At 42.1% G+C, this 22,948-nt stretch overlaps 1 protein-coding gene across 3 annotated transcripts in view; it reads left to right on the top strand.

Annotated features, from left to right (window-relative positions):
* The window catches only part of LOC135263112 (ribosomal protein S6 kinase alpha-3), a 32,301-nt gene that overhangs the window by 668 nt on the left and 8,685 nt on the right, over nucleotides 1–22,948 (top strand). For 2 of the 3 annotated variants that reach the window (XM_064350744.1, XM_064350745.1), the window contains exons 2-9: nucleotides 5,707–5,751; nucleotides 14,342–14,458; nucleotides 17,778–17,859; nucleotides 18,416–18,496; nucleotides 19,109–19,188; nucleotides 19,608–19,714; nucleotides 21,890–21,927; nucleotides 22,658–22,800. In XM_064350744.1, coding sequence (XP_064206814.1) covers nucleotides 5,707–5,751; nucleotides 14,342–14,458; nucleotides 17,778–17,859; nucleotides 18,416–18,496; nucleotides 19,109–19,188; nucleotides 19,608–19,714; nucleotides 21,890–21,927; nucleotides 22,658–22,800 — 693 coding nt within the window. Of the gene's footprint in view, nucleotides 1–5,706; nucleotides 5,752–13,808; nucleotides 13,972–14,341; nucleotides 14,459–17,777; nucleotides 17,860–18,415; nucleotides 18,497–19,108; nucleotides 19,189–19,607; nucleotides 19,715–21,889; nucleotides 21,928–22,657; nucleotides 22,801–22,948 lie in introns of those variants that run through there. The other variant, XM_064350746.1, reaches the window with a different exon arrangement.

Here is a 22,948-nt window from a genome sequence, read left to right on the forward strand (position 1 = left end):
GCGGTGCTGTTTCATGACCAAAAAAAAAAAAAAAATGACGTCTGACATTTTAAGAAGTCGGATGTCTTTTGCTAAGAAATTAATGACATTGAACTATAGGTTACTGTGTTAGCTTAAATTATCATCAATGCTTCTGCTAACTTGATTTAGAAATGTATTTGGGTAGCTAGCTAGAACTGCTTGTCGCATCATGCTGTAGGCTACTTGATTTAGCTATACACCGCCAACAAGCTTACCACATTTTAATGAGTAAGACACAAGAAACAAACAAATATAACTTTAGCACATATGTATTATGAAGGTATTCCCTTAACATATTGAGTATATGCTCGGTCTCTATGCGGACAGGATATCCTTACATGATACCATGTGTCCTTATGGTGAGTTTGTGAATAGTCTGAGCTTCTCGCCGAAGATATAGTCTTAGTCAGCGTTAGAGACAGCCTTTTGAATTATGGAAAATTGTGAATCTGAATCACAGATGATTCAGTAGGCTGTGACAACGCGAACGAGTTCTGTAGGGTAACTCCTTATTTTGTTTTGTCTCCTGAATGCACATTTTCTTGCACCAGGAAAATCATATTTGATTTACAAGCGTGCCACTTTATACAGTAGGGTTGGGTCGGTTATGAAACGCTGCTCTATATGTGTGTGCATTGTACTAGTCAGGAATGGCACCCGCCACTCGAAGTTGCGATGGGGCAGCTAGCTTGGGGGAGGGGATTGTGGAAGGAAGCTGTCAAAACTATGACAGTAGTAGGTCACTGCTTGGAACAAAAGAGAACAAAGAGCGGAGAGATGAAATAACAGTAACCACTAAGTTCAAATTCATTTAAACCCATGGCTGTTTTGATGTAATTTGGGTGGTTCACTTGTAGTATTATTTCAAAATGTTTTAAAGATTCTATATTGTTTGGCCAAATCTGTTTTTATACAGTGGGAATTTACTCACTGTCATAAGGGCCCTTATTGTTTCTCTGCAGACCAACCTTGCTGCAGACACTCGACAAAGAACAAAGTCAAAAAGGGAAAACTTTTTTCAGGATAAAAAAAAAGTAATTCTCGGGATTCCCCATGACGCAGATATAGTGGCATTCCTATTGTTACTTTTTGAGCTATTTTAAAAGTTTTACAGGCTAAATGCGATTCTACACACTTTAAAATTAGACCCGTCTTGCACTTGTATATGAAGGAAAATCTGACTCAACAACTTTGAATGAAAACTGGTGTATTGATGCACATTAACTTATTCTTGATTATTTAGCATTCTTGATCTGCTCTCTGTTAGTGCCTCCTATGACTGTTGCTCATTAGGTTGTATGACAATTGATGTCTGACTAGCTGACCCCAGCAGGTCCATAGGAGTCGAATCTGCCAAAGAAGTCATCACAAAAAAGTTTTAGTGCTCAGAATGCGGATAATCTGAGTACCAGGGGGCTGGATCAGGAAACAAATTCTGTTGCACATGAATCTTTGACAGGAAGTACAGCTCTCTAGACTCCCTGCTACATTTTAGATGTAGAAATCAAAGGAAATCAATTTACATATTAAGACCATATTACATAGCTGCTGGAGGATTGCAGTACTGCATTCTGCTTTCTCTTTTCATTTCTCTAATAGTATTGTGCTACTGGTAAAATGCAACAAAAAAAAAGTCCCCTTTTTCACATGAATAATGCAGTGAGATGAATTTTAGTAACTTTTACAGTTTTGTAATTCTGAGCGATATTTTCATGTTGAGAGCTGTAGTTCAACAGAGACTCGAATATCCCCAGGGCTGCAAGCACGTATCTTTTAACCAGGATGAACCCAGATTTCTCAGACTTAATTTTACACTTTATTACTTGCACAACAGAAGGCAGTTGGCTCGAATTTCTGAACTTGTTTATTGTACACCCAGCCCTATTAAAAGCACTGTTATGTATGATGCTTGTGATAAGGGTGTGCTTTAAGTGAATGAATATTAATGCCATGTGATAGAAACACGAGGACTTTTATTTTACAAGATGAAGAACAAGATTCTGTCGGTGTCTGAGCATGCACAAATGTGAAAGGGCCTTAAAGGGTCGGTTCACCCAAAGAGGAAATTAAGGTATATTTTCACTTACCTAGAGTACCATCTGTCTACCCAGATAGTTTAGTTTTTTTGATGAATTTTCTAGATACAATGGACCTTAACAGGGCCATGCTTTTGTGGCACTCAATGCGGCGAAAATTTACGTGAAAAAAAACTTAACAGCAAAGTTATCTTTGCAAATATAATGCCATGGTCACTCATGAACTGCTTAATTTTTGCAGTTTCATTAAAAACTACTACTTCTACTGAAGTTTTCCAACTGTGTATATCGGCAAAGTCTCAACCAAAGCACACCAGTATAGAGTGTTACAGTTTGTAGTCCTAAAACCCAGAAGTGAGTTAACATTTTTGAACCATTGCTTCCATCGGCAGATTTCCAGTGCTTTTTTCCCAAAAGGGTTTTACATTTATGCCAAATATAAGGTCTGTAGGTAACATAAGCCTAAGCAAGTTTCACATTTTGTTCTACAACATAAATTACACCCATTCGTATCTCAGTCGTGAATTTCAAAGCCGTTAGGCTATGTGCTTTGAAAATGCAGGCTGCTAGCAAATTTCTTCTGTATATTGAAACTACAACAAACGGTCGCATTCCACCAATGTCACGTCACCACCACTTAAATTTCATACTAGCCCACCTGCACGAGACAACTTTTGTAGTTTCAATGTACGTGAACCAATCTTAAGCTTAAGTTAACCACAGAGCTTAATTTCAGCATAAATCGAAAACCCTATGGGGTAAAAAGCATTTGAAATTTGCCAAGGTAACTTATAGCGGAATAAACTTCTGGATTGGCCTACAAAAATATGTAGGCTGTAACACTTGTTTTAACAATGTTGACACTGCACCCCAGAATATTGGCGTGCTTAGATGAGACTTAGTGTGGATATACACTGATGGCGTACTTTGGTAGTAGTTCTCGATGAAAACCTGCGCAAATTAAGCTCTGTGGATGTTTGTGAGTAACCGTGGTCTTATATTTAGAAAGAGATGTTTCTGTTTTCGATTATAAATTTTCACTGCATTGAGTGCCACAAAAGCATGGACCCATTGAGGTCTGTTGTATCAGCAAAACTATCTAGATGGATAGATAGTACTCTGGGTAAGTAAGCATAACTTCATTGCTTTTTTGGGGCAACTGTCCCTTTAAGGGGTTTTCAAATGTTTTGAGATTTGCAAATTTGTAATAATTAAAATAAGAATTGAATAAATGCCTAGTTTGTTTGATTGCTTAGTTTGAATGCAACTGCGATTCAGTTCATTGGAAGACACCTCTCGTAGTCGTGCAATTGTTCCATGCTGCAAATTGAAATGATCAAACAGACTACTGTTGAGCGGTGGTCTTGCACTATTCGAATGTGAACTTGCTATGTTCGCGATACTGCTCCACAAAACTTTGTGCAGTATGGAGGCAAACCCATTCAAACACATTCACTTGAAAATGAACCACTTAGAAGGGGAACTGAAGTATGGAGGAGTCATCACCACAATTTCCCTTTGTATCTGCCATCTCCTCATCACTAGTGAATCGTTATTTGTAAATGGTAAATGGTAAATGGACTGCATTTATATAGGCCTAGCGCTTTTATCCAAAGCTTTTTCACTGGAGCTAATTTGAGTTGCATCTTCAACAGATAGACACAGAACATTTGCATTTTTAAATTTGATTAATTGATGAATTGACGTTTTTTTTGTACGTCGCTTTGGATAAAAGCGTCTGCCAAATGAATGTAATGCAATGAATGAACCAACAACACATACATAGCACAAGGGCACAGTAAGTTGGGTGTGTGTATTCCAGGTCATAGCCTAAATAATTTCAAGCAAACGTATTGTGAAAATGCCAGAACATCCTTGCAGAAGGTCTTTATATATTGTTAAACTGAGTTTACACACACACACACACACAGTTGGAACACTTTCATCATGCTTGAACACGCACACCGTGGTTGAGTTCCAAGATGACACACATCATTAAATCATGTGGCTTATAACTCATTTTCCAAGTCCTCCTGAAATGCAGACCCACGTCAGTCCTGACCTTTTCTTGCTCAAGGAAAAAATCAATAGGCAGCAGGCCGTTCAGACTTCACTCTGAATATGCTTATTGTGGCAGTCCCTTTGTTGTATGTGCTGTCGAAGTCCCCGCAATGCTGCTTTCTGACTGGAGTGCACCATTGTCCAAAATCACCACACATGTCATTAGCTCCAGTGAGAAAGTGTGTGTGCACAAAAACTACAGCGCCCCACAGTTCAGATTATTTGAACTTTAAAATGTTGTACTTGTACTGTTCGATCAGTCGTTGCCAAATTGAAAAGTATCAAACCTCTTTAAAATGAAGACAGTCTGCTGGTAGAAAAACCTCAGAGGTTGATATTGTGGAAACGACCACTCTGGTTGTTTAATTTAGGTTGAGGTCAGGCTGAGGCCAGCCAGCTGAAACATTTTTGGAATATTAGGTATCAACATTATTTGCTTGTATATAACTGTAAACAATGCATACAATAAAGGCTGTATATAGTAGTAAAGAGGGTACTTCTTTGTGCTTATCTAGGCTTTGGCCAAAAAAAAAAAAAAGAAGAAAATTCAGTGAGATGTTTGGACTACTGTTGGCATTGCAGCAGTCCAGCAGTAACACTTTTGTGGTACCTTGCATGTCTGTGCAGAATTTTCCTTTCTCACTGCCATTCCTCTGGATAATGTCACTTTTAAAGTTGTCTGGAGATTCTGGTGAATATAGCCTGGGTCTTGGTTATTAAGGTGTTACGCATTTTGAAATGACAAACCAATGCCAGCTCCATTTTGGTATACTAATGTATGTCTTAAATGTTGTGATTTGTATATTTGTGTCTCTGAAGTAAGTGTGCAGTGATTACTTATGGTTGTGAGTTTCTGCATAGTGCAGTTGTGTATTTTAAAAATACAGTGATTTGTGCGAGTCCTCTCTATGCTGAAAGTTACTGTGGGTCATTTGTTAGAATCTTCACCCAACCAGTTTTATTTGTTGATCCACCTATCATGAAAGAAAGATAATATGTGGCATAAAACACAGAAATGTGTTGAGTCATTAAAACCTTTAAAGTAACCCTAAACTCTGGTTACCATTGGTTCTTTATTGTAAAGTATTGTATTTTTATGTGGCATAGAAAGCTGACACATGCATTACTGTTTCGTCTCATACGATTCTGGGTGAGGTAACCAATGGGTCTTTTTTACAATGGATATTTTTACAAAGAATTGGGCCTACCAATTTTGGTTGTAATGAAGGACCCATCATGGCAGTGATTATTGGTTTTGATTAATTACAGTTTTAATCTAAAATGATAGATTATGGTTTTGTACCAAAGTAAAAGCAATGTGTTGCACAACTAAGAATTAATACTTTCAAATTTACAAAAAAAACTGAATAAATAAAAATGAAGTCTGCTGTTTCTCACCCTTTAATTTTAGGTCAATATCTAAAGGACGCTAAAAAAACATATAAAGGCTTTACATACAGTTGTCCTACTGTAGCTGTATGGGCTAATGGGATATCTGATTTAAATTTTTGTCATTTTACTTATGACTTTTAAATACCTGAGTAATGTCAATACCTGACAAGGTGTTCTGTGCTGTCTTTTTCTGCAGGTCTTGGAGGAGTCCATGGGTGAAGATGAAACACCAGTGTGCGGCGTAAGTTCTTTCTATATATCTCTCCCTCATATGTATCTGGAGGCAAGCCATCTTTTCTCTTGCAGCAGTTCTGCCTAGGTATGTGCCTAACCAAGGCAGTACTATTTGCTGCTATCCGAAGGTATACGGACCCAGAAATTGTACTCCAGAACAATGTCGTATAAGATTTTGAAAAGCCAATAAATCCCAAGATTTAAGCGCACATTTTCTCCGATCCTCCAGCCAGTCACCGCATGAGACCGAGCTTACCCAGCTGGCCAAATAACCACCGAATACACGCACAGGCGGTAGCCTTGTAGCCAGATGTGATTGTTAATAGTGCTTGGGCACTGTTGCTATCATAAAGGTAAATCTGTAATGGACTATGCTACCAGCCAGGGGCAGCTTGCATCAAACTTTGTGTTGAATCCGCACTAATGATATGCACGTGTTTCTGATTTTCCCTGTATGGGAGTTTCTTTCTCATATTTACCAGACACCACATAGACCGGTTCTTATGGTAAATTGGAGTGTCCTGATGAAATCAGTGTGAATGTTTGCTCACATGAACAGGCTTAGTGTCCACTCCTACATTCATCACAAATGGTCAGAAAACCATAATATGTATGTGTATATATATCACTGTTTTCTAAGCCAGTACAAGTCGCCAAACAGGCTACAGAATCAGCTTATCTCCCAGCAAAGTATGCTGAGAGTACGCACCCACTCACATTTTGGCCTGCATTATCTACTGTCACACACTCACATTGCAAGTAAGATATGTTGATCTTACTACTTTAATTGATCTAAAATGTGTCTGCCCTAAATAAAAAATGTTGAATGACATATGGTATTTGGAGGAGAAAAAAAACCAAAAAACTACAGGTCTGCTTCTTGTTGCATTGAAAGAGGCCTCTCACTCACTACCACTAATTGTCAGTAGCAACACTATATTTAGGAGTGCTGCATTCATGATGGGAAATTGTTTTTTAGGACACTATGATTGCACGCTCTGCATACTTTATGATAAAGTACGTATAAAAAGAGGGCTAGCTCCTTGGAGGCAAGTTTGAGATTGCCTCCATCGAGCAAGTTTGCACTCTTTCCCTTTTCCGCTGATAGATGTCTCTGTTTCTGCCACAATTTACAGCTAAACATTTGACACCGAATAATGACCTATTTTGTGTTTATATTTGTATTTGTTTTATGTGGACACCCCTTCTAGTGGGTTCGACTACTTCAGCTACACCCATTGCTAAGGCCTTCATAAAATCACGCATACAGCCATGTAATCTCCATAGAGAAACATTGGCAATAGAGTGGGTTGTACTGAAGAGCCCGGGTTCCACCTTTCCAACAAGTCAGTTCATAAAATGTCTGCCCTGCTAGAGCTGCCCTGTTCAACTGTAAGTGCTATAATTGTGAAGTAGAAATGTCTAGGAGCAACAACAGCTCAGCCGTGAAGCAGTAGGCCACCCAAGCTCACAGAACGGGACCGCCGAGTGCTGAAGCACGTAAAAATAGTCCATCTTCAGTTGCAACCCTCACTACCAGGTTCCAGACTGCCTCTGGAAGCAACGTCAGCACAAGAACTGTTGGTCAGGAGCTTCATGGAATGGGTTTCCATGGCTGAGCAGCCAAGAGTTGGCTGGAGTGGTGTAAAGCACACTGCCATTGGACTCTGGAGCCGTGGAACTGCATTCTCTAGAGTGATGAATCATGCTTCACTATCTGCCAGTCTGACGGACAAATATAGGTTTGGCAAATGCCAGGAGAACGCTACCTGCCTGAATGCATAGTTGCCAACTGTAAAGTTTGGTGGAGAAGGAATAATAGTCTGGGGCTTTTTTTAAATGGTTTGTGCTATGCCCCTTCGAAATCTTAATGCTACTGCATACAATTACATTATAGAGAACTGAGTGCTTCCAATTTTGTGGCAACAGTTTGGGGAAGGCCCTTTCCTGTTTCAGCATGACAGTGCCCCCATGCAATAAGTGAGGCCCACAAAGAAATGGCTTGCCGAGTTTGGTGTGGAAGAACTTGACTCGCCTGCTCAGAGCCCTGACCTCAACTCCATCAAACACCTTTGGGATGAATTGGAACGCTGACTGAGAGCCATGCCTTATTACCCAACATCAGTGCCCAACCTCACTAATGCTCTTGTGGCTGAATGGAAGCGAATGTCCGCAGTGTTCTAAAATATAGTGTAAAGCCTGGGTGTGATGTTTGGGTGTCCACATACTTTTGGCCATGTAGCGTGTGTGTATATCATTTTAATTAAAGTAATGCAGACAAACATTTATTTTATGACATTTCTTCACATTCATCCAACATAAAATTCATTCCTCCACCTAAAAGTTCATTCCTGAAATATCAGTAGTTGACTGAGAATTTTTTTCAGGCCTGGGGGTACCAAAAAACCCCTGAACAGACGTGGCGCACAGGGTGGCAAATTGGCGCGGTTAGATGTTGCAGCAGGCGGTCTTGAAGTTTTTTTAGCTTGCACTCTGTTATTAAATGGAAATTAACTGATGACTGATGTAGTGCTGCAAATGGGTTAGCACTTTGATGCTACACATTTAAATTAAATTTGCTGTAAATGGTTGTTCTGCGTTTTTAATTATGTTGATTTCCATTGTTACAGCCAGTCTTGCACTACTTTAAGAATGAGGTGAGGTGGTAAATTAACTCTGTAGAAAGAACACTAGTCAGCACACAAGTCTTAGAAGATATAACCCACAGGACAGGCTCTGTTCCAAAATAGCGATATTGCTTCACCGAGGAGTGGTCAGTTTTCAGCTCCGGTTGTGGCTTTGCCAGCCTATGAGAACTGAGACGAGTGTGAGCGCGAGTGCCTGGTACAGGTGTGGGAGAAGAATGTGAGTTTGCAAATGTGGAAGTGGAGCGCGTGCATGTGCGAATGAAATCTCTGGCCAACACTCCCTCCTCAATCCAGCGGCCTCTTCAGTTAGCCGAACTGAAGTTGCCGTATCCTTTCACTGGCGGCTTTGAGCTTGACTGTACAAGTGTTACAGCTGACACGCCCGTCAGGCTGTTATTAGTGCCTGGGGCATGTGCGAGACTTGCATCACATTCACAGGCAACTTGTAACTTGCTGCCCCGCTGAAAACTCTGGCTCCTGACGTCACGCTTGACCCCGGCCAAAAATCTCTGCCCATTATCTGTTAAAGAAGCAAAATACCTATCTGTTACTTTAATTATCTAGCAAGATGATCCACTCTCAATTGGGAAAAATAATGGTGACTGCATTTCTGAATACTGTTTAAAACCAATTTCTTATAACTGCACCTTAAGAGTTACCCTGCTCTTTTAGCGTGGTTAACTGGCTAGCTGTCATCAAGTTTCTGTAAAGCCCTAGGTGAGCCACCTATCTAGATTGCTAAGTAGGAACAAAAGGACTGGGGAAAAAAAATCTTGTCTGCTAGCTTACTGTTGTATTTTCTGCACTCATTTCAGATTTGGCTGCGCTTTGGTCTATTTTGGTCTGTGTTGTGCTCTGCTGAGAGCTCTGAGCAGTAGTCTGGCTCCCTTGCTTTATTCGCCTTTTCCCCTTTTGTCTCCAAGGACCTGGATAGCCATCTTCTTCATAAGCCTGATTTCCAAACAATTCAGGTTCTGATGAGTGTTGATATTGGATCAACTGCCACCAAGATCTCAAGTAAAATCTGAGACACGTTCTGATGTTTTGAAGTTAATTAAGGGATATTTTTAAATCTCCATTCTGTCATTTTTTTGTGATGTAGGTTCATAGTGCTGTCACAGGGATAGGGGGAGGTGACATTCACACCTCTTGCTTCACCGAGAGTCTAGGGCAGTGTGAATGAAGGATTATGGACGGGGAGCAGCAAACCAAACTCATATGCCAACATGTCTGGAGAGATGGAAAGAAAGAGGAAGAGCAGCAGGCTCAGTGCTTGTGGGCAGAATCTATTTGCTTTGTTTTAAAATGCAAATGAACGTGTGTTTCTGTAATGCCGGCAGGTATGTCTGTGAAGGGAAATCACTGTAGATTTTAGTTTAGTGTTGGTCCCTGGCTGAAGCGCTGTGTGTCTATTGACTAATCCAGAATGTTATCTTAACACAGTTATTGCATAAAATTGTAATTTTTTGCTTTTTTGTCATTTGCGGGTAGATCAGGGCTATTCTGACCAGTCCCCATGTCATCGGGCCTTGTTGTCATGGTGATGTTAGGTGCTTCCTGTCCAACCTTCCGAGGATTAACTGAGGATCAGTCTGACCTGGAGAGGGGGCAGCAGGGCAGAGGGGGTAGGGCAAGTTGGCATGGATCAGGGGTTTGAATTTAAGCCCCATTTGTCTTTTTAGTGTGCAGGTGTGGCCCGGTGCCCAGTCACCTCATAGCAAAGTGAAGGGAGACTTTGCTGTGCCTTCCTTCTGTGCAGATATTCTCGGAAAACACGGACAGGTCATGCTGTCATCACTGCGGTCTTAAATTTCTACAGAACAGCAGAAATCCCTGTTAGACCTGCATTGCTGTATGCCTGCTGGGTCAGCTTCGTAAACTATCCAGCTGGGCAGTCATTGTGGTAATTTTCAACACTTGGGATTTGTCACGTAAAACAGAAATTAGGTTGGAGATGGTACTGACCCTATTTGGGTCTTTCCTTCATGACTTCCAGATATTCTGGCTTATCCATCGAAACATGTTAATCTCCAGGTAGTTTATGGAAAGTCTGCCATCTTCTAAATCTATGGCCTAGATTAATCAAGAGTTTACGTTTTAAGCATTTGGCAGACACTCATGCCCAGAGCGACTTACACAGCTCACACTCCTTACATACATACAGTCAATTTTACAGCTGGATATTTACTGAAGCCATTCAGGTTAAGTACCTTACTCAAGGGTGCCCCAGATGGGAATCAAGGCCACAACCATATAAGCCCTCTTGCCTAACCATTTTACTACACTGCCGCCATAACTGACACTTGAAATTAACTTTTGACACAGTACGGCAAGGTTATTAATCTTTTTGTTTGTGAAGAAAGAAGTTACGCTTGTGGTTATTTGTGAGTGAGAACTTTCTGGAACTACTGTTGATCGAATCCAGGTCAATATCTTTATACTTCAGTAGGTGCCAGACCCGATATTGATCAGGGGCAATGTGAAACTTCCTCTTCAGAATAGTGGTATTAGACTGTTCCTTGGTGACAATGATGTTGTGTCTGGGGATGAACGCTGAATTCAGCAGTTTTTAACCAGCTGTTGTAATGGCTCTACCCCAGCTCGATCAAAGCAGTTTTTCTCTCCAAATCGAAATTCTTCTGAACGAGACAGAGGTTCTCAGAGAGCTGAGCCCCAGGCATGCAGTCACTTTGAACGAACACACACACACACACACACACACACACTGCCGCAAGTCCCATCAAAAAAAATATCTGCGGATCAGTTTGGTCTAGTTTTGATACAGTCGTATAGTGGGAGACAGACCTATCTGCCTGTGATCAGTAATTACTCTGTGTCATAATAGACCTGGCAGAGTGGAGCTATTTTCATGGTTCATTTGGCTCTAAACTCCAGATTTAAAGAGAGAGAGAGAGAGGAGGAAAGGGAGAGTAAAAGAGAAGGGCCTTACTTGTGTATCGCAGATCACAGACCCAATCGCAGTAATGAGGCAGGCAAGACAATGGGATCAGTGTGGTCCTAAAGCTCATTAAGCATTTTGTCTGTCAGTGAGTGAGATTGTTCCGAGGCCAGTGCATTTATCACTCAGACTGAGAGGCCCAGTCAGCTTTTCTCCACTGCTTCAACAAACCATAAAAGTGCAAACCGTACGCATTTCCACCACTCCTCTGCAGTGAACACAACTCTAACACGCACGTACACAGGCGCACACACACACACACACACACACGCTGATGCTTGTGCACGTGACCTGAATGTGGCCTGGATCTGGAGGAAATTACCCCAGCCACAGAGCACAGAGGAAAAGTAATCTTTTGGCCTTCTAGATATGAGGACATTATTGGAAATTGGTTTTGGTAATATGCTGAATCGTACACAATGTTTATGCCAGTCAATCCGATCTAGTAGATGGGTAATATTAGGAAAAGGTGCTAATTTTAAGAAGTTGAGTCAGTTTATATTGCTATTCATGGTTGTTTCATAACAATGCCAATAAAAAACATGTTGTCAAGCACAGAAGCACAGAATAGAGTAATTAGACCTTAAATGATCTTCAGTCCAGTGATACCACTGCTCCCAATCGGGCCTACAGCGAATTTGGAAGATCGGTTACTCCGATGTCCACACCAAATTCTTTATGGGAAATGGTTGGTGAGAGGGAGAGAATGAGACTAAAAAAGAATGGGGGTGCAGAGGGAGAGAGAGGTCAAGTATATGGAAGGAAAGGAGTTTGCAGAGGACTGACTGTTGATTGGTCGTATAACTTGTATGGACCCACGTGCCTTTCTGCTCCTCTGAGTTTAGATGGTCTCGTCATGTTTGGGGGAGAACTTAGAAAATTGCAAGGTGGATCTGCAAACCCCTTAATTATTTTGATGAATCTGCAATTACAGTACAGGAGAGGGAGGTTCTTATCATTCTGGTTCATTTAAACCAAGGTTTAGAGTAGAGCTTAAGGTAGCTGAAAAGTTTAGTCTGGTCAGAGATAGATTGACACATGTTGCTTAGCATTGTGTAAGCCCCCCTCATCCATTATATTTATGTGTGTAGTACTGTGGGCTTGTCTAAATGAATTTCTTGCCCTTTGGGTGCAGTGTATGTAAAACTTGATGAACCCAGATGTGTGTTTCCTGCAAGGCTTATGCTCTTGACTGTAACATTGAGATGGCTGCAGTTTTGTGAACGGTACCCTGACCTGTCTTTCCAGGTGTCTGCACCTGTCTGTAAAGTCGTATGGATTAACTATCAATCCCCCAGTCTAGACATCCCTATCCTATTATTTGTGACAGACGCAGAGATTCTTAGAAACGAAGGCTTTGGCCGTGACTTTTGTCTTCCTGGGGCCACCATAGCAACAGTCACAGCAACGGCTACTTTTGCAGAATTGATTTCTTGCCCTCGTTAAACTGTTTCAGTCCTTTTATTCCGGCAGTTTTACTGCTGTAGTTTTGTGGCCGTGTGTGCTGGTGAAGGTACTGGGGCATGCACAGGTTGTATTTGAAATGAGTTTTATGCGTGTGCATGTGTAAATTAAAACTGGCTATGTGGGTGCAATGCTGGCAGAACACTATTTTTAATGCCCTTTTCACCCTAATTTGGAATAGCCAGTCACGCTCACACAACCTGTGTGGTGAATTTGGGAGGGCGCAGACAGCCGTGTTCTTGCACTTCTGCAGTTTACCTGTGCCAGCTACACCAGTCTGTCCAAGTCTCTGGAGCACTGGCCCGGGCAGTTTGAGAGAGCAAATGTGGAACGCCATATTTAAGATTCCTATGGGAATGACATGAGCTGAGCCCTCCATGGCAGATGTTAGACACTGAGGCGTAAACCTTAGGAGGAACGATGATGAAGCCTGAGTGAGAAATGGCCCTTCTCTCGGGCTCCTCTCTTCCCCCTCCTCCCTGTCGCCCCTCCTTTCTCTTCTGTCCTGTGAGTCAGAGGCACAGGAGAAAATGCAGATTTCATCAGATTTACCAGCCTTGCATGGATGCCTTTGATAGGAGTTACAGCAGAATCAAAATACCAATTGACGTTTTATTGATGTGTGTGTGTTTGTGTGTGAGTGAGATAGAGAGTGAGAGTGTGAGTATTTTCGTCTTTTCATGTCTTTCACTGCCTGTTCGACTTTAACATCCCAAGGGAAGGGATTTTACTAAAGCAGTGTTTTGGAAGGAGCTAGACAGAGAGGGAAAGGGAAAAAGAGAGAAATACACACACACTCACAGAGAGAGAGAAAGAGAGAGAGAGTGTGAGTAAGAGAGAGAGAGCTGTGTCTTTACTCACCCTCTTCCACTCCCACTCCGCGATGCGAATGGGAAGAACACGAGGGGAGCGGCATGGCAACCGTGTGGAAGCTGTCAGTCACGGGGCTCCCTCCCCCTGACCGCGGGCAGCGGAGCGCAGTCGCTTTCGGCAGCGGATCCGCCGACACCGCGGCATGGGAGGCTGCGCCGGGCCCCGCAGCCCCGCGCGCACAGCCTGACCGGAGGCCCCCGAGCCGGGCGACATGGGGGACGGGTCCCCCTCCGCCTGGGCCAGGCCCAGGCCCAAGTGGGAGAGCGCGGACGCTTCCTGCCACGTGCGTGGGTGCCGCGGGGCTGGGGGCGGCGGGGACCGGCGGCGCTTGGCTCTCTGTTTCTCTCTCTCTCTTTCCGTCCTCCTACGGTCGCTGGCTTGCTCACGCGCTCCTGCCCTGCTTTTCAGTCCTGCTGTTGTTGAGCCTACTGGACTGCTCGTCCAGGCTTAGCGTGTAATGTCCGTATGTCCTCACGCCTGTGTGTGCGCTGTGATTCGACGATGTCTTCTAGGCTTTATCTCTGATCGGAGGGCTGCTGTGTTCCGATCGTGTTCGTCTCTAGAAAGGATCCAGACTGCGTGTTTTTACTGGACCCACGACTCTTGAGTCTCCCTGTGTGGGACCCTGACCGTCTCTTTCTCGTCTTCCTCAGGATGAAGGCTCAGTGAAAGAGATCAGCATCACGCACCATGTAAAGGAAGGGTCTGAGAAGGCTGAACAGGAGCAGTTTGATATCCGCAAGGTCCTGGGACAGGGCTCATTTGGAAAGGTGAGTCTAACATTGGATACTGGGGTGAGGTGTCTAGGCCTGGGGTTGGGGTACAGAGGCCTGTTTCTGTTTAATCGAGGGTCTTCGTACCATGTACACGTCATTTTTTGTCTCTGAGTGTGTGTGTAAGTATCGACTGTATGAGGTAGATACGTAGTGTAATGGTGGTTAATAGTTACCTGGTAACTTCCCTATAGATTTTTACTAATTTGTCAGTCTAGACCCCTGAAAGCCAGCACAATGAATCGTGTGATATTTTTGGAGCTGAGTATATTTTTGGAGCTCGATGTGTGAATGTCGTATCTCCAGCATGAGATTTCAGGTCTGTGATATTTTAGCTGTCAGTGACGGCCGTTCGACGTTCGTGAAGATTCTCTATTCTGTTCCGTCCGTTTCTTGACAGAAAAAAGCTCAGTAACAACAAGCTCATGTCGTGAACAATGTAGCATTACTTGCCAGAACATTATTGCACAAGGACCCATTCACAGTTGAATTGGACATTGCCCTGCCTTCCCAGATAGGTGTTCCATGAGCAATGAAGCCTTAACCTAACTTTGCTCATGGGAAAATGCCTGGGAATACCACTGCTTTCTTATCTTAGTTAAGCACGTGATGTTTATCAGACATGCAGTGCAGGCCACCTTGGGAGAACAATGTAAATACTGCAACATAATGTTATAGGGCTGGTGTGTAGGGCTTGTGTTCTAGGGCTGGAGTGTAGACTGTTGCTGCTCAGTTAAGTGCCATTATCCATGCCTACCTGTCATGGACAACTGCATAATGGACAGCTCCTTCAAGGAGTATTATATTACACATTAAAAGGCTGTCTTGGATAGATTGCTTGTGTTTAATCTGCATTTAGGCCTATCTGACTGCGTATTATATTTACATTACATTTCAGCATGCAGCAGACACTGTTATCCAGAGTGGCTTACACTGATCACTTTGGGGGGGGGGGAAATTGATTTTTTATTTTAAAAATTTTTACATACAATTCATTTATACATCTGGATATTTTACTAAGGCAATTCCTTGCTCTAGGGAGGGCATGACCTTGGAATCAAGCCCACAAGCACATTTGACAGTTATGCTACACTTCCTATGCATTTTAAATGAAGCATTCTGAATTTTCCTTTATGTAACTGAAAAAATGTTGAAAATATGCTGTTTGTCCCCTGGATAAATCATTTCATGCCATTTGTAATGTGTCTTATTTATAACGTGTCTTAGTATAATAAATCTAGTAATAAAATTGGTAAGTTTATACATTTATTAGCTGAAGGACTTGCCTACAAATGTGTAGAGAAACCGAATAAGAAAAATGAAGGTTGTCAGTTACAGTGAAAAAGGGAAATTCACTGCTTTTATGTTTGGCTGTTAAATCTAAGCTTGGTCATTTGTTTCACACACTCTTCTGTCATGGATTTACATTGCAATGATGCATGAGATTACTGTAACAGGGCAGTGTGAACAAGAGAGCATGCAAATGCATGGAGATTGGGGAGTACTGTATGTGTACTGCCACTGATGAGGCAAATTGGACACGTAGGCCGTCTTAAAATGATCAATTATTAGTCAATTATAAATTATTTATTTGTACAGTGCTTTTTACAGAGACACTGTCACGGAAAAACAGCCAATAGGAATACTGGGAAGTGAAAAATTATAGGTGACTGATCCCCTCATGAGTTACCTAATCAGGAATTGGGAATATAGTCCTACTGAGCAGTATTACCTCACTGCCTAGCTGCTGTAGATATTGTATTTGGTTGTATTTTAGCTATATATCTGTTTGTTAGCCATGGACCTTTCCAGTTACAATAGCTAACTAGCTAATTAACTTCTCTTTCCTTAACACGTTAATCACGCAGCTAGTGATGAACCTGCTGCTATGTTACATATTTAGCAATAGCAATGTTTTATGTGGCAGCACATTGGGTGTGTGAACAGGCAGATTACATAATTGAACAAGGGATGTGCATAGATTGAAGCTTTCTCTGCCAATGATAAATATTTGTAAAATGTTAATCCCTGTGTGTGGATACAAACCAAACCGCAGAAAAATGGGTGGGGCTGGAGTTTTTAAGTATCCAAGCTTGACTCCCTGTAACCCTTTGCTCTTAAACCCCTCCTCTGCTAGTGCCTGCTGTGATGTCTGAACCACATGACTCCCTGGGTCACGTGAGCGCGAGCAGTGAGGGTCTGGTTTCCGATTCAGCCTTAAACATTTGACTGAATCTAACTACAAAGAGCATACTGCTCTGTCTCTGTGCTTAAATCAAATAAATATCAGGTCAATATTGCATTCTTGAACTCTGTCTTGCATCTGCTCCTTGTCTACCTCTCTTGTGCTGAATAATTGCCAGATGTCAAATAGTTGGAGTCACTGCAATATAAAATACAGTATTGGTTGCTGCCAAATATTATTACTTTACGACTAGCCAGTGGTTACATTGGCTCCTTTTTGATTGCACTTCCTTTTTTCCTCTAAATGTTGTCATGGTTACTTTGTATGTGTATTCACACGATCAATATTCACACGAATAGCTGTTTTGAAAGAGGAACAAAGTTTGCCCTTCTGTTCAGTTATTTCCGAAAGCTCTGAAACCTGAGGCGAGCTTTAAGCTGAATGAAGTGGATGAAGTGCTGCGTAGCTGGTTGATTATCCCATTTTAAAAGTTGAGTACACCGTTCTGAAAGTAATTTATTTTAAAATGGTATCTATCCTTGGAGCATCCACCTGAAAATATTGTAGCACTGGGGCTTCACCAGAAGAATGGAACTAATGAAGAGAAGTGGATTCATTTGTTCCACTCTTTTATTGCACTGAAGCATTTTTATTTCAATTTCATGGTGGTCCAAGGCTCCTGTTAACTAGGACCGCAAGATGCACAAGACGGCCTCTACCGCCATCAATGTCCCATAGAGTACTTCACAACACGGGGACAGGAAGATCTACTTTTTAATCCCTGTTCCTTAAGATGTTAGTAATGTAATGGAATCCCCTGTATTTGTTAACGCCTTAGATTGTGTAGAAGCTTATTTTAGTAACACCTAATCTCACGTATACAGCTGCTCTAGATGACACTTGTAAGACAAGCTGTGAATAATTTGATTATGTTTTTCAGGTTTTCTTTACCCGAGCAGTGTTCTTATTAAAGACATTAGTTTTTAACCATGATAATAAATGTAGCTATGAGTCTTTAATGGGTTACACAGGTGTTTGTCTGGTCCTTCAGTGGGCCAGTAGATGGTGGAGTTGAGCTGAGTGTTGGTGACCCTAGGGGACTGTTGATCCACCTTTCTGTCTCCCCTGCAGGTGTTCCTTGTGAAGAAGAAGACTGGACCAGATGCTGGGCAGCTCTATGCTATGAAGGTGCTGAAGAAGGCAACACTGAAAGGTAATGGTTTGTGTGTGTGTGTGTGGGATTGTGCGTGTGTATGGTTGTGCGTGTGTGCACATGCGTATGTGAGCGTGCGTGTGTACACATATGCATTTGAGCGTGTGTGTGGTTGTGCGGGTGTGCACATGTGTATGGTATGTGAGCGTGCATGTGTGCGTATGTGAGCGTGCATGTATGCATGTGTGCGTATGTGTGCGTGCAAGTCTGCATGTGTGCATATGTGTGCGTGTGTGTGCACGTGTGTCTGGGATCAGAGCCAGCCTGCGATTTATTTTATCTGAGGCCGGGGGAGTGCATCCCTGTAGAACTGGTCACGTCCACATTCCACTTGTCCTCCTCTCTGATCTTTTATTTACTACGTTATCTACTGCCATCTGTGAGCCCCATGCCAGGTTGGGGTGGGGGGGGGGGAGGGGCGAGGGGAAGGGGAGGGGTAGGGAAGGTGAGGGATGGGGAAAAACCGAGCATAAGGAGGATAGGAGAAGACAGGAACCCCCCCCCCCCGGTCAAACACATGTTTGTGTGCGTGTGTACGCACATCCTCTTCTTTCAGTTCGAGACCGGGTTCGGACCAAGATGGAGCGTGATATCCTGGTGGAGGTCAATCACCCTTTCATCGTCAAGCTGCATTATGGTGAGACCTTGGAACGGAAGAATAGATGAAAATAGTATTCCATTGTAAAACCAGGCTTATATTACACTGGGCTACGCAGCTGTTCCCACACATTTCCATATTCACTGCTTATCTGAAATGGGTGAGCCTGTTTGTGGACATGAGTTCTTATAATTAAACAACTGGCAATTTTTCTTTTCCACTGACAAAACTGGGCCAAGCTTTATTGAACCTTAGCTCAACCTGGCTAAAGCATGGATTTGGTCCCCATTGGATTTGATACAACGCAATACATGACTTCCAGTGAAGCTGACTTGGTTAAATACTGTCATTGACACCTACGCTGGAGAAAGTGATGCGCATTTGTAGTTCTCTGGCTTTAGTTTTGAATTGGACCTTTTAGCGAACCAAGCTAACAGACACTATCACGAGCAATAACAATGACAAAAGCTTGTAAGGTCAACATATTCACACTCCCTTAAAGTAATTCCACTTTATGCTTTAACACGGCTGGGTGATAGACAGGTTTTAAAAGGGTGTGTGGGAAGGCTGGTTTGTATTGAAAGGGATGGTTCAGGTGCTGTTTTTATGATCCGTTGTGAGCTCTTGCTGTCCCGATGCACCCTTTTATAGCTTTCCAGACTGAAGGGAAACTCTACCTGATCTTGGACTTCCTGCGGGGAGGAGACCTCTTCACCCGCCTGTCCAAAGAGGTGCGTTTGTGTTTGTTCATATCCAAAGAGAGAGAGATGCTTGGATTCAATCAACCTGTGTCCTTGACTTTGACTGGACTGTTAACGTGCGTTCTTTACAAATGGCGTTTGGCGATTTACCTTCGGTGATCACTGAAATTGGCGAGCTGTTTTTGAAGAAAAGAATGAACACTTGAATTTACTCAAGAGTCGCAGTTAAGGACCAGGGTCCATTGAATCCAGGTCAGAGAGCTGAAGTGTGCATGCATGTGTGGAAGAAAGGGAGGATGTGTATGACTATTGCAGAGGGAGTCTTTCATATGAAGGAGAGAAGGCGTGTTTATCTGTGAAAAGATCAAAATGTGTTTGTGTGTGAATATATATGCATGACCAGTTCAGCACACCCTTTGGGTTTGAGCTAATTTCTGCCCGTTTCCTAGGTGATGTTCACAGAGGAGGACGTGAAGTTCTACCTGGCAGAGCTGGCGCTGGCCCTGGACCACCTGCACAGCTTGGGCATCATTTACAGAGACCTCAAACCAGAGAAGTAGCTATTTCTGCTGTATTTCTATTACCCCAATCACCCATAGAGACATTATACTGGAGAAGTTATTGTACTTACTGTAGTTGCTACTACTATTGCTGCTGCATTATATCGCATTATATTCCAAAAATAGAATATACAATCATGGAAAAATCCAAGGAAAACCATTATATTGGAGTTCTTTTCGTATTATTTGCACATAAAAAAAGTTCACTTCATGTACACTACCACTGCATGAAATCCCCTTAAAATGGCATAAAAGTAATCTTGATGACATGCGTGAATCTATGTGATTCAGTGTTCAGTGGACATACACTCTACACATTCACATTTATACGCATTTAAGATGGCGTTGTTGGACACGCTGCATTTGTCTGTAGAAGAGGTCAGCAGGTGATTTCTGCTGAAATTCCCTAGAGCACCGAATCTCTGTCGTACCGGTCAGCAAGGTGAGGATTATGCGAAATATGTAAAATCTTCCGAACCCAGCAGTTTTAACCGTTAAATCCCTCGTTTGGCGTAAGGCACTCTGAATACCAAACACAAGTGCATCTGCAGTTAAAACACCTCACTTATCCAACATGTAAAATATATTTTATTTGATTTACTTTGGTAATCTTTTATCAAAGATATCAATTATCAAATAATTAGCAAATTCATTGATAGGCAGAGCCAACTGTTGTATCAGCCTTTATCAAAATGTAAAACTCTCAACCAGATGAAAATTAAGAAATTTAATAAGTTACTACAAATATTCTCGTCTAATCTAGACGAGGTTCAACTACCTTAAAACAATTAACAAAGGCTGCAGCGATGGACAGTTACAAGAAATGAATGAAAGAAGATGCCAAACCACGGCATGTTTATGCCAAAGTAATCCAAGGATATGCCAAGACCAAAATTCATAAACCAAAAGACAGCAGAATATTCCAGAAACCAGCAATAAAATGTAGAACGCCAGACCTAGATGCAACACTTCCAACGAACTGCGGCAAACTAACTTCTTTCCAAGTTGCTTAAAACTGACTTCCCACTAAAGAAAGCTGCATATTTTATCTAGTGAAAGAGAGGGGAGGGGAGGGGAGGGGTATGTCACACACACACGCACATTCACTCCTCAAACGGCTACCCCCAACCCCCCAGTTCCCCAGTTCCTGCACGGTGTGTCTTATCTCCAGGCTGTGCTGGCCGAGTGCTTTGAAGCTTCTTATGGCTGAGAACAGACAAATAATGAATTGCATGTCAGACATACCTAATAAATTATCAGAGCAACTGCTAAAGGGGACAGCTAAACAGTTTAGTGTAAGTTATTGGAACTGTGTTTTTGTCAGTATGTTCAAAATTAATCAGAAAAAGAATCTAGCTCTCCAACTGCAGTTCATTTAAATAAAAGGAAGGAATTGTACCAGAAATATGTTTTACTGCATTGTGTTATGACCACTCGTTAAGAGTCACAACAAAAGAGGGGAGACCACACAGTAAATAACCAAGATTTTTATTTAAATGATCAAAAAACCATAACAACGGGGTGAGGTGTGGCCATCAGTACGAGGGTGGAGTGTTGCATGTGTGATATGTGGATATGTAGGGATGTTGTTTAGTAAAAAACAAAAAGAAACAAAATGGGCGCCCTGCCTGGAGGAGAGAGCAGGAGCCACAGCCTTGGCCATTATAAAGGCCTGTACCCAGCTGCAGCCTGTGAACTCATCAGGCCATACCTGTCTTAAAGAAACAGAGCACAATTAGAGAAGAGCAGGGAAAGAGACATGTCAGGCACACTGCAGGTCAGGTAGACAGGCCTGGAGGCGATCACAATTGGGGGGAAAAAAAATAAATGGAAAGAAAAAAGGATTTTCAGTTGGCCTTCAGCTGGTTCTTAATGTGCTTGTGTGTGTGTGTGTGTGAGAACATGAATCTTGCAAATCTTGCACTAAGATGCTTTTTTTAATGTACGCAGCAACACAAATGAAGTTCACCCTTGGAAAAATAGCGTTTTTCTAATCTTGTCCGATCTAAGTTTTAACCATGTACTCTATCTGATTCAGTTCAATAACGTTTTCCTCAAGGTTTTCACTGCAGTGTGGTTTACTTTGTCTCCTCTCTTCATAGGGTACTCTGAGGTTTTTTGAATCTGGTGACTAAATGTCTTTGTAATGAAGTGAATTTTTCTCATTTCAGCATTCTTCTGGATGAACAGGGCCATATCAAGCTGACAGGTGTGACATTTCATATTATTGTACAGTGTAGCGCGACAACTCAAAGCAGTTTAAGAACTTCAATCATAGATCAGCATGATGACACCTGAAATACATTATCATCAAGCAGGTGCCCTGAAATGCTCTCTGAAGTATTTTTAAAGCATTTACTTTATTGGTACAGGTATACCTGCTTAGTGGTACACACGTGTAGAAAATTAGTATTCTTTATCGCATGGAATCGATAATTTGTTCAAAAGATGCAATGCCATTCAACAACCATGAATGCACTGGGTTCTGCTTTTGCTTCATTAGTCCCTGTGTAAACCTAAACAGAATTTTTAATTACAACGCGGCCTCTCCTCTCCAATCATTCAGTCTGGGGATGAGGGGCTGTGTGATGGACAGCTTGCAAGAGAGCTGGAGAGAGTGAACATTTTTAGAAAAAAAATTTTAAATGCTTTGTCTGAGCAGGATCGTTTCTGATTGTTGGTCACTTCGCTTCGGGGCAAAATGTTCCCAGATTTGTTTTTAAAACCATTTCACTCAGTGTTTAAGTGGTTTGTATGTAACTTATCTTTGTCACCTCATTTATTATGACTGCTTTATTGCGCATCACCTCGACCTTTGGCATTGGTTTAGAGTTTTTAACAGCCTAGTTTAAGCCCTCCCCTGAATTCTTTTGCTTGTTTTGTGGTTGTTTAGAGTTTTTAAGTATAACCTTGAATCTTTGCTTTTTTTGTGTGTTAAGACTTTGGGCTGAGCAAGGAAGCCATCGATCATGAAAACAAGGCCTATTCCTTCTGTGGCACAGTGGAGTACATGGCACCGGAGGTTGTGAACCGCAGAGGCCACACCCACAGTGCTGATTGGTGGTCCTATGGCGTGCTCATGGTGAGAGGGGCAGGGCTCCTGGAGTAACCTGAATGTCATTCAATCAAATTTCCTATAAATGTTCTTTGGTAAAATGCCTTTTTTTATGCTTTATTAAGTAAGCCATATTAAAAGGAACTTGCTGTCCATAAATGTTTTAATGGTCCAA

This window comes from Anguilla rostrata, chromosome 9 (genome assembly GCF_018555375.3).
Source record: "Anguilla rostrata isolate EN2019 chromosome 9, ASM1855537v3, whole genome shotgun sequence".
Lineage (NCBI taxonomy): Eukaryota > Metazoa > Chordata > Actinopteri > Anguilliformes > Anguillidae > Anguilla > Anguilla rostrata.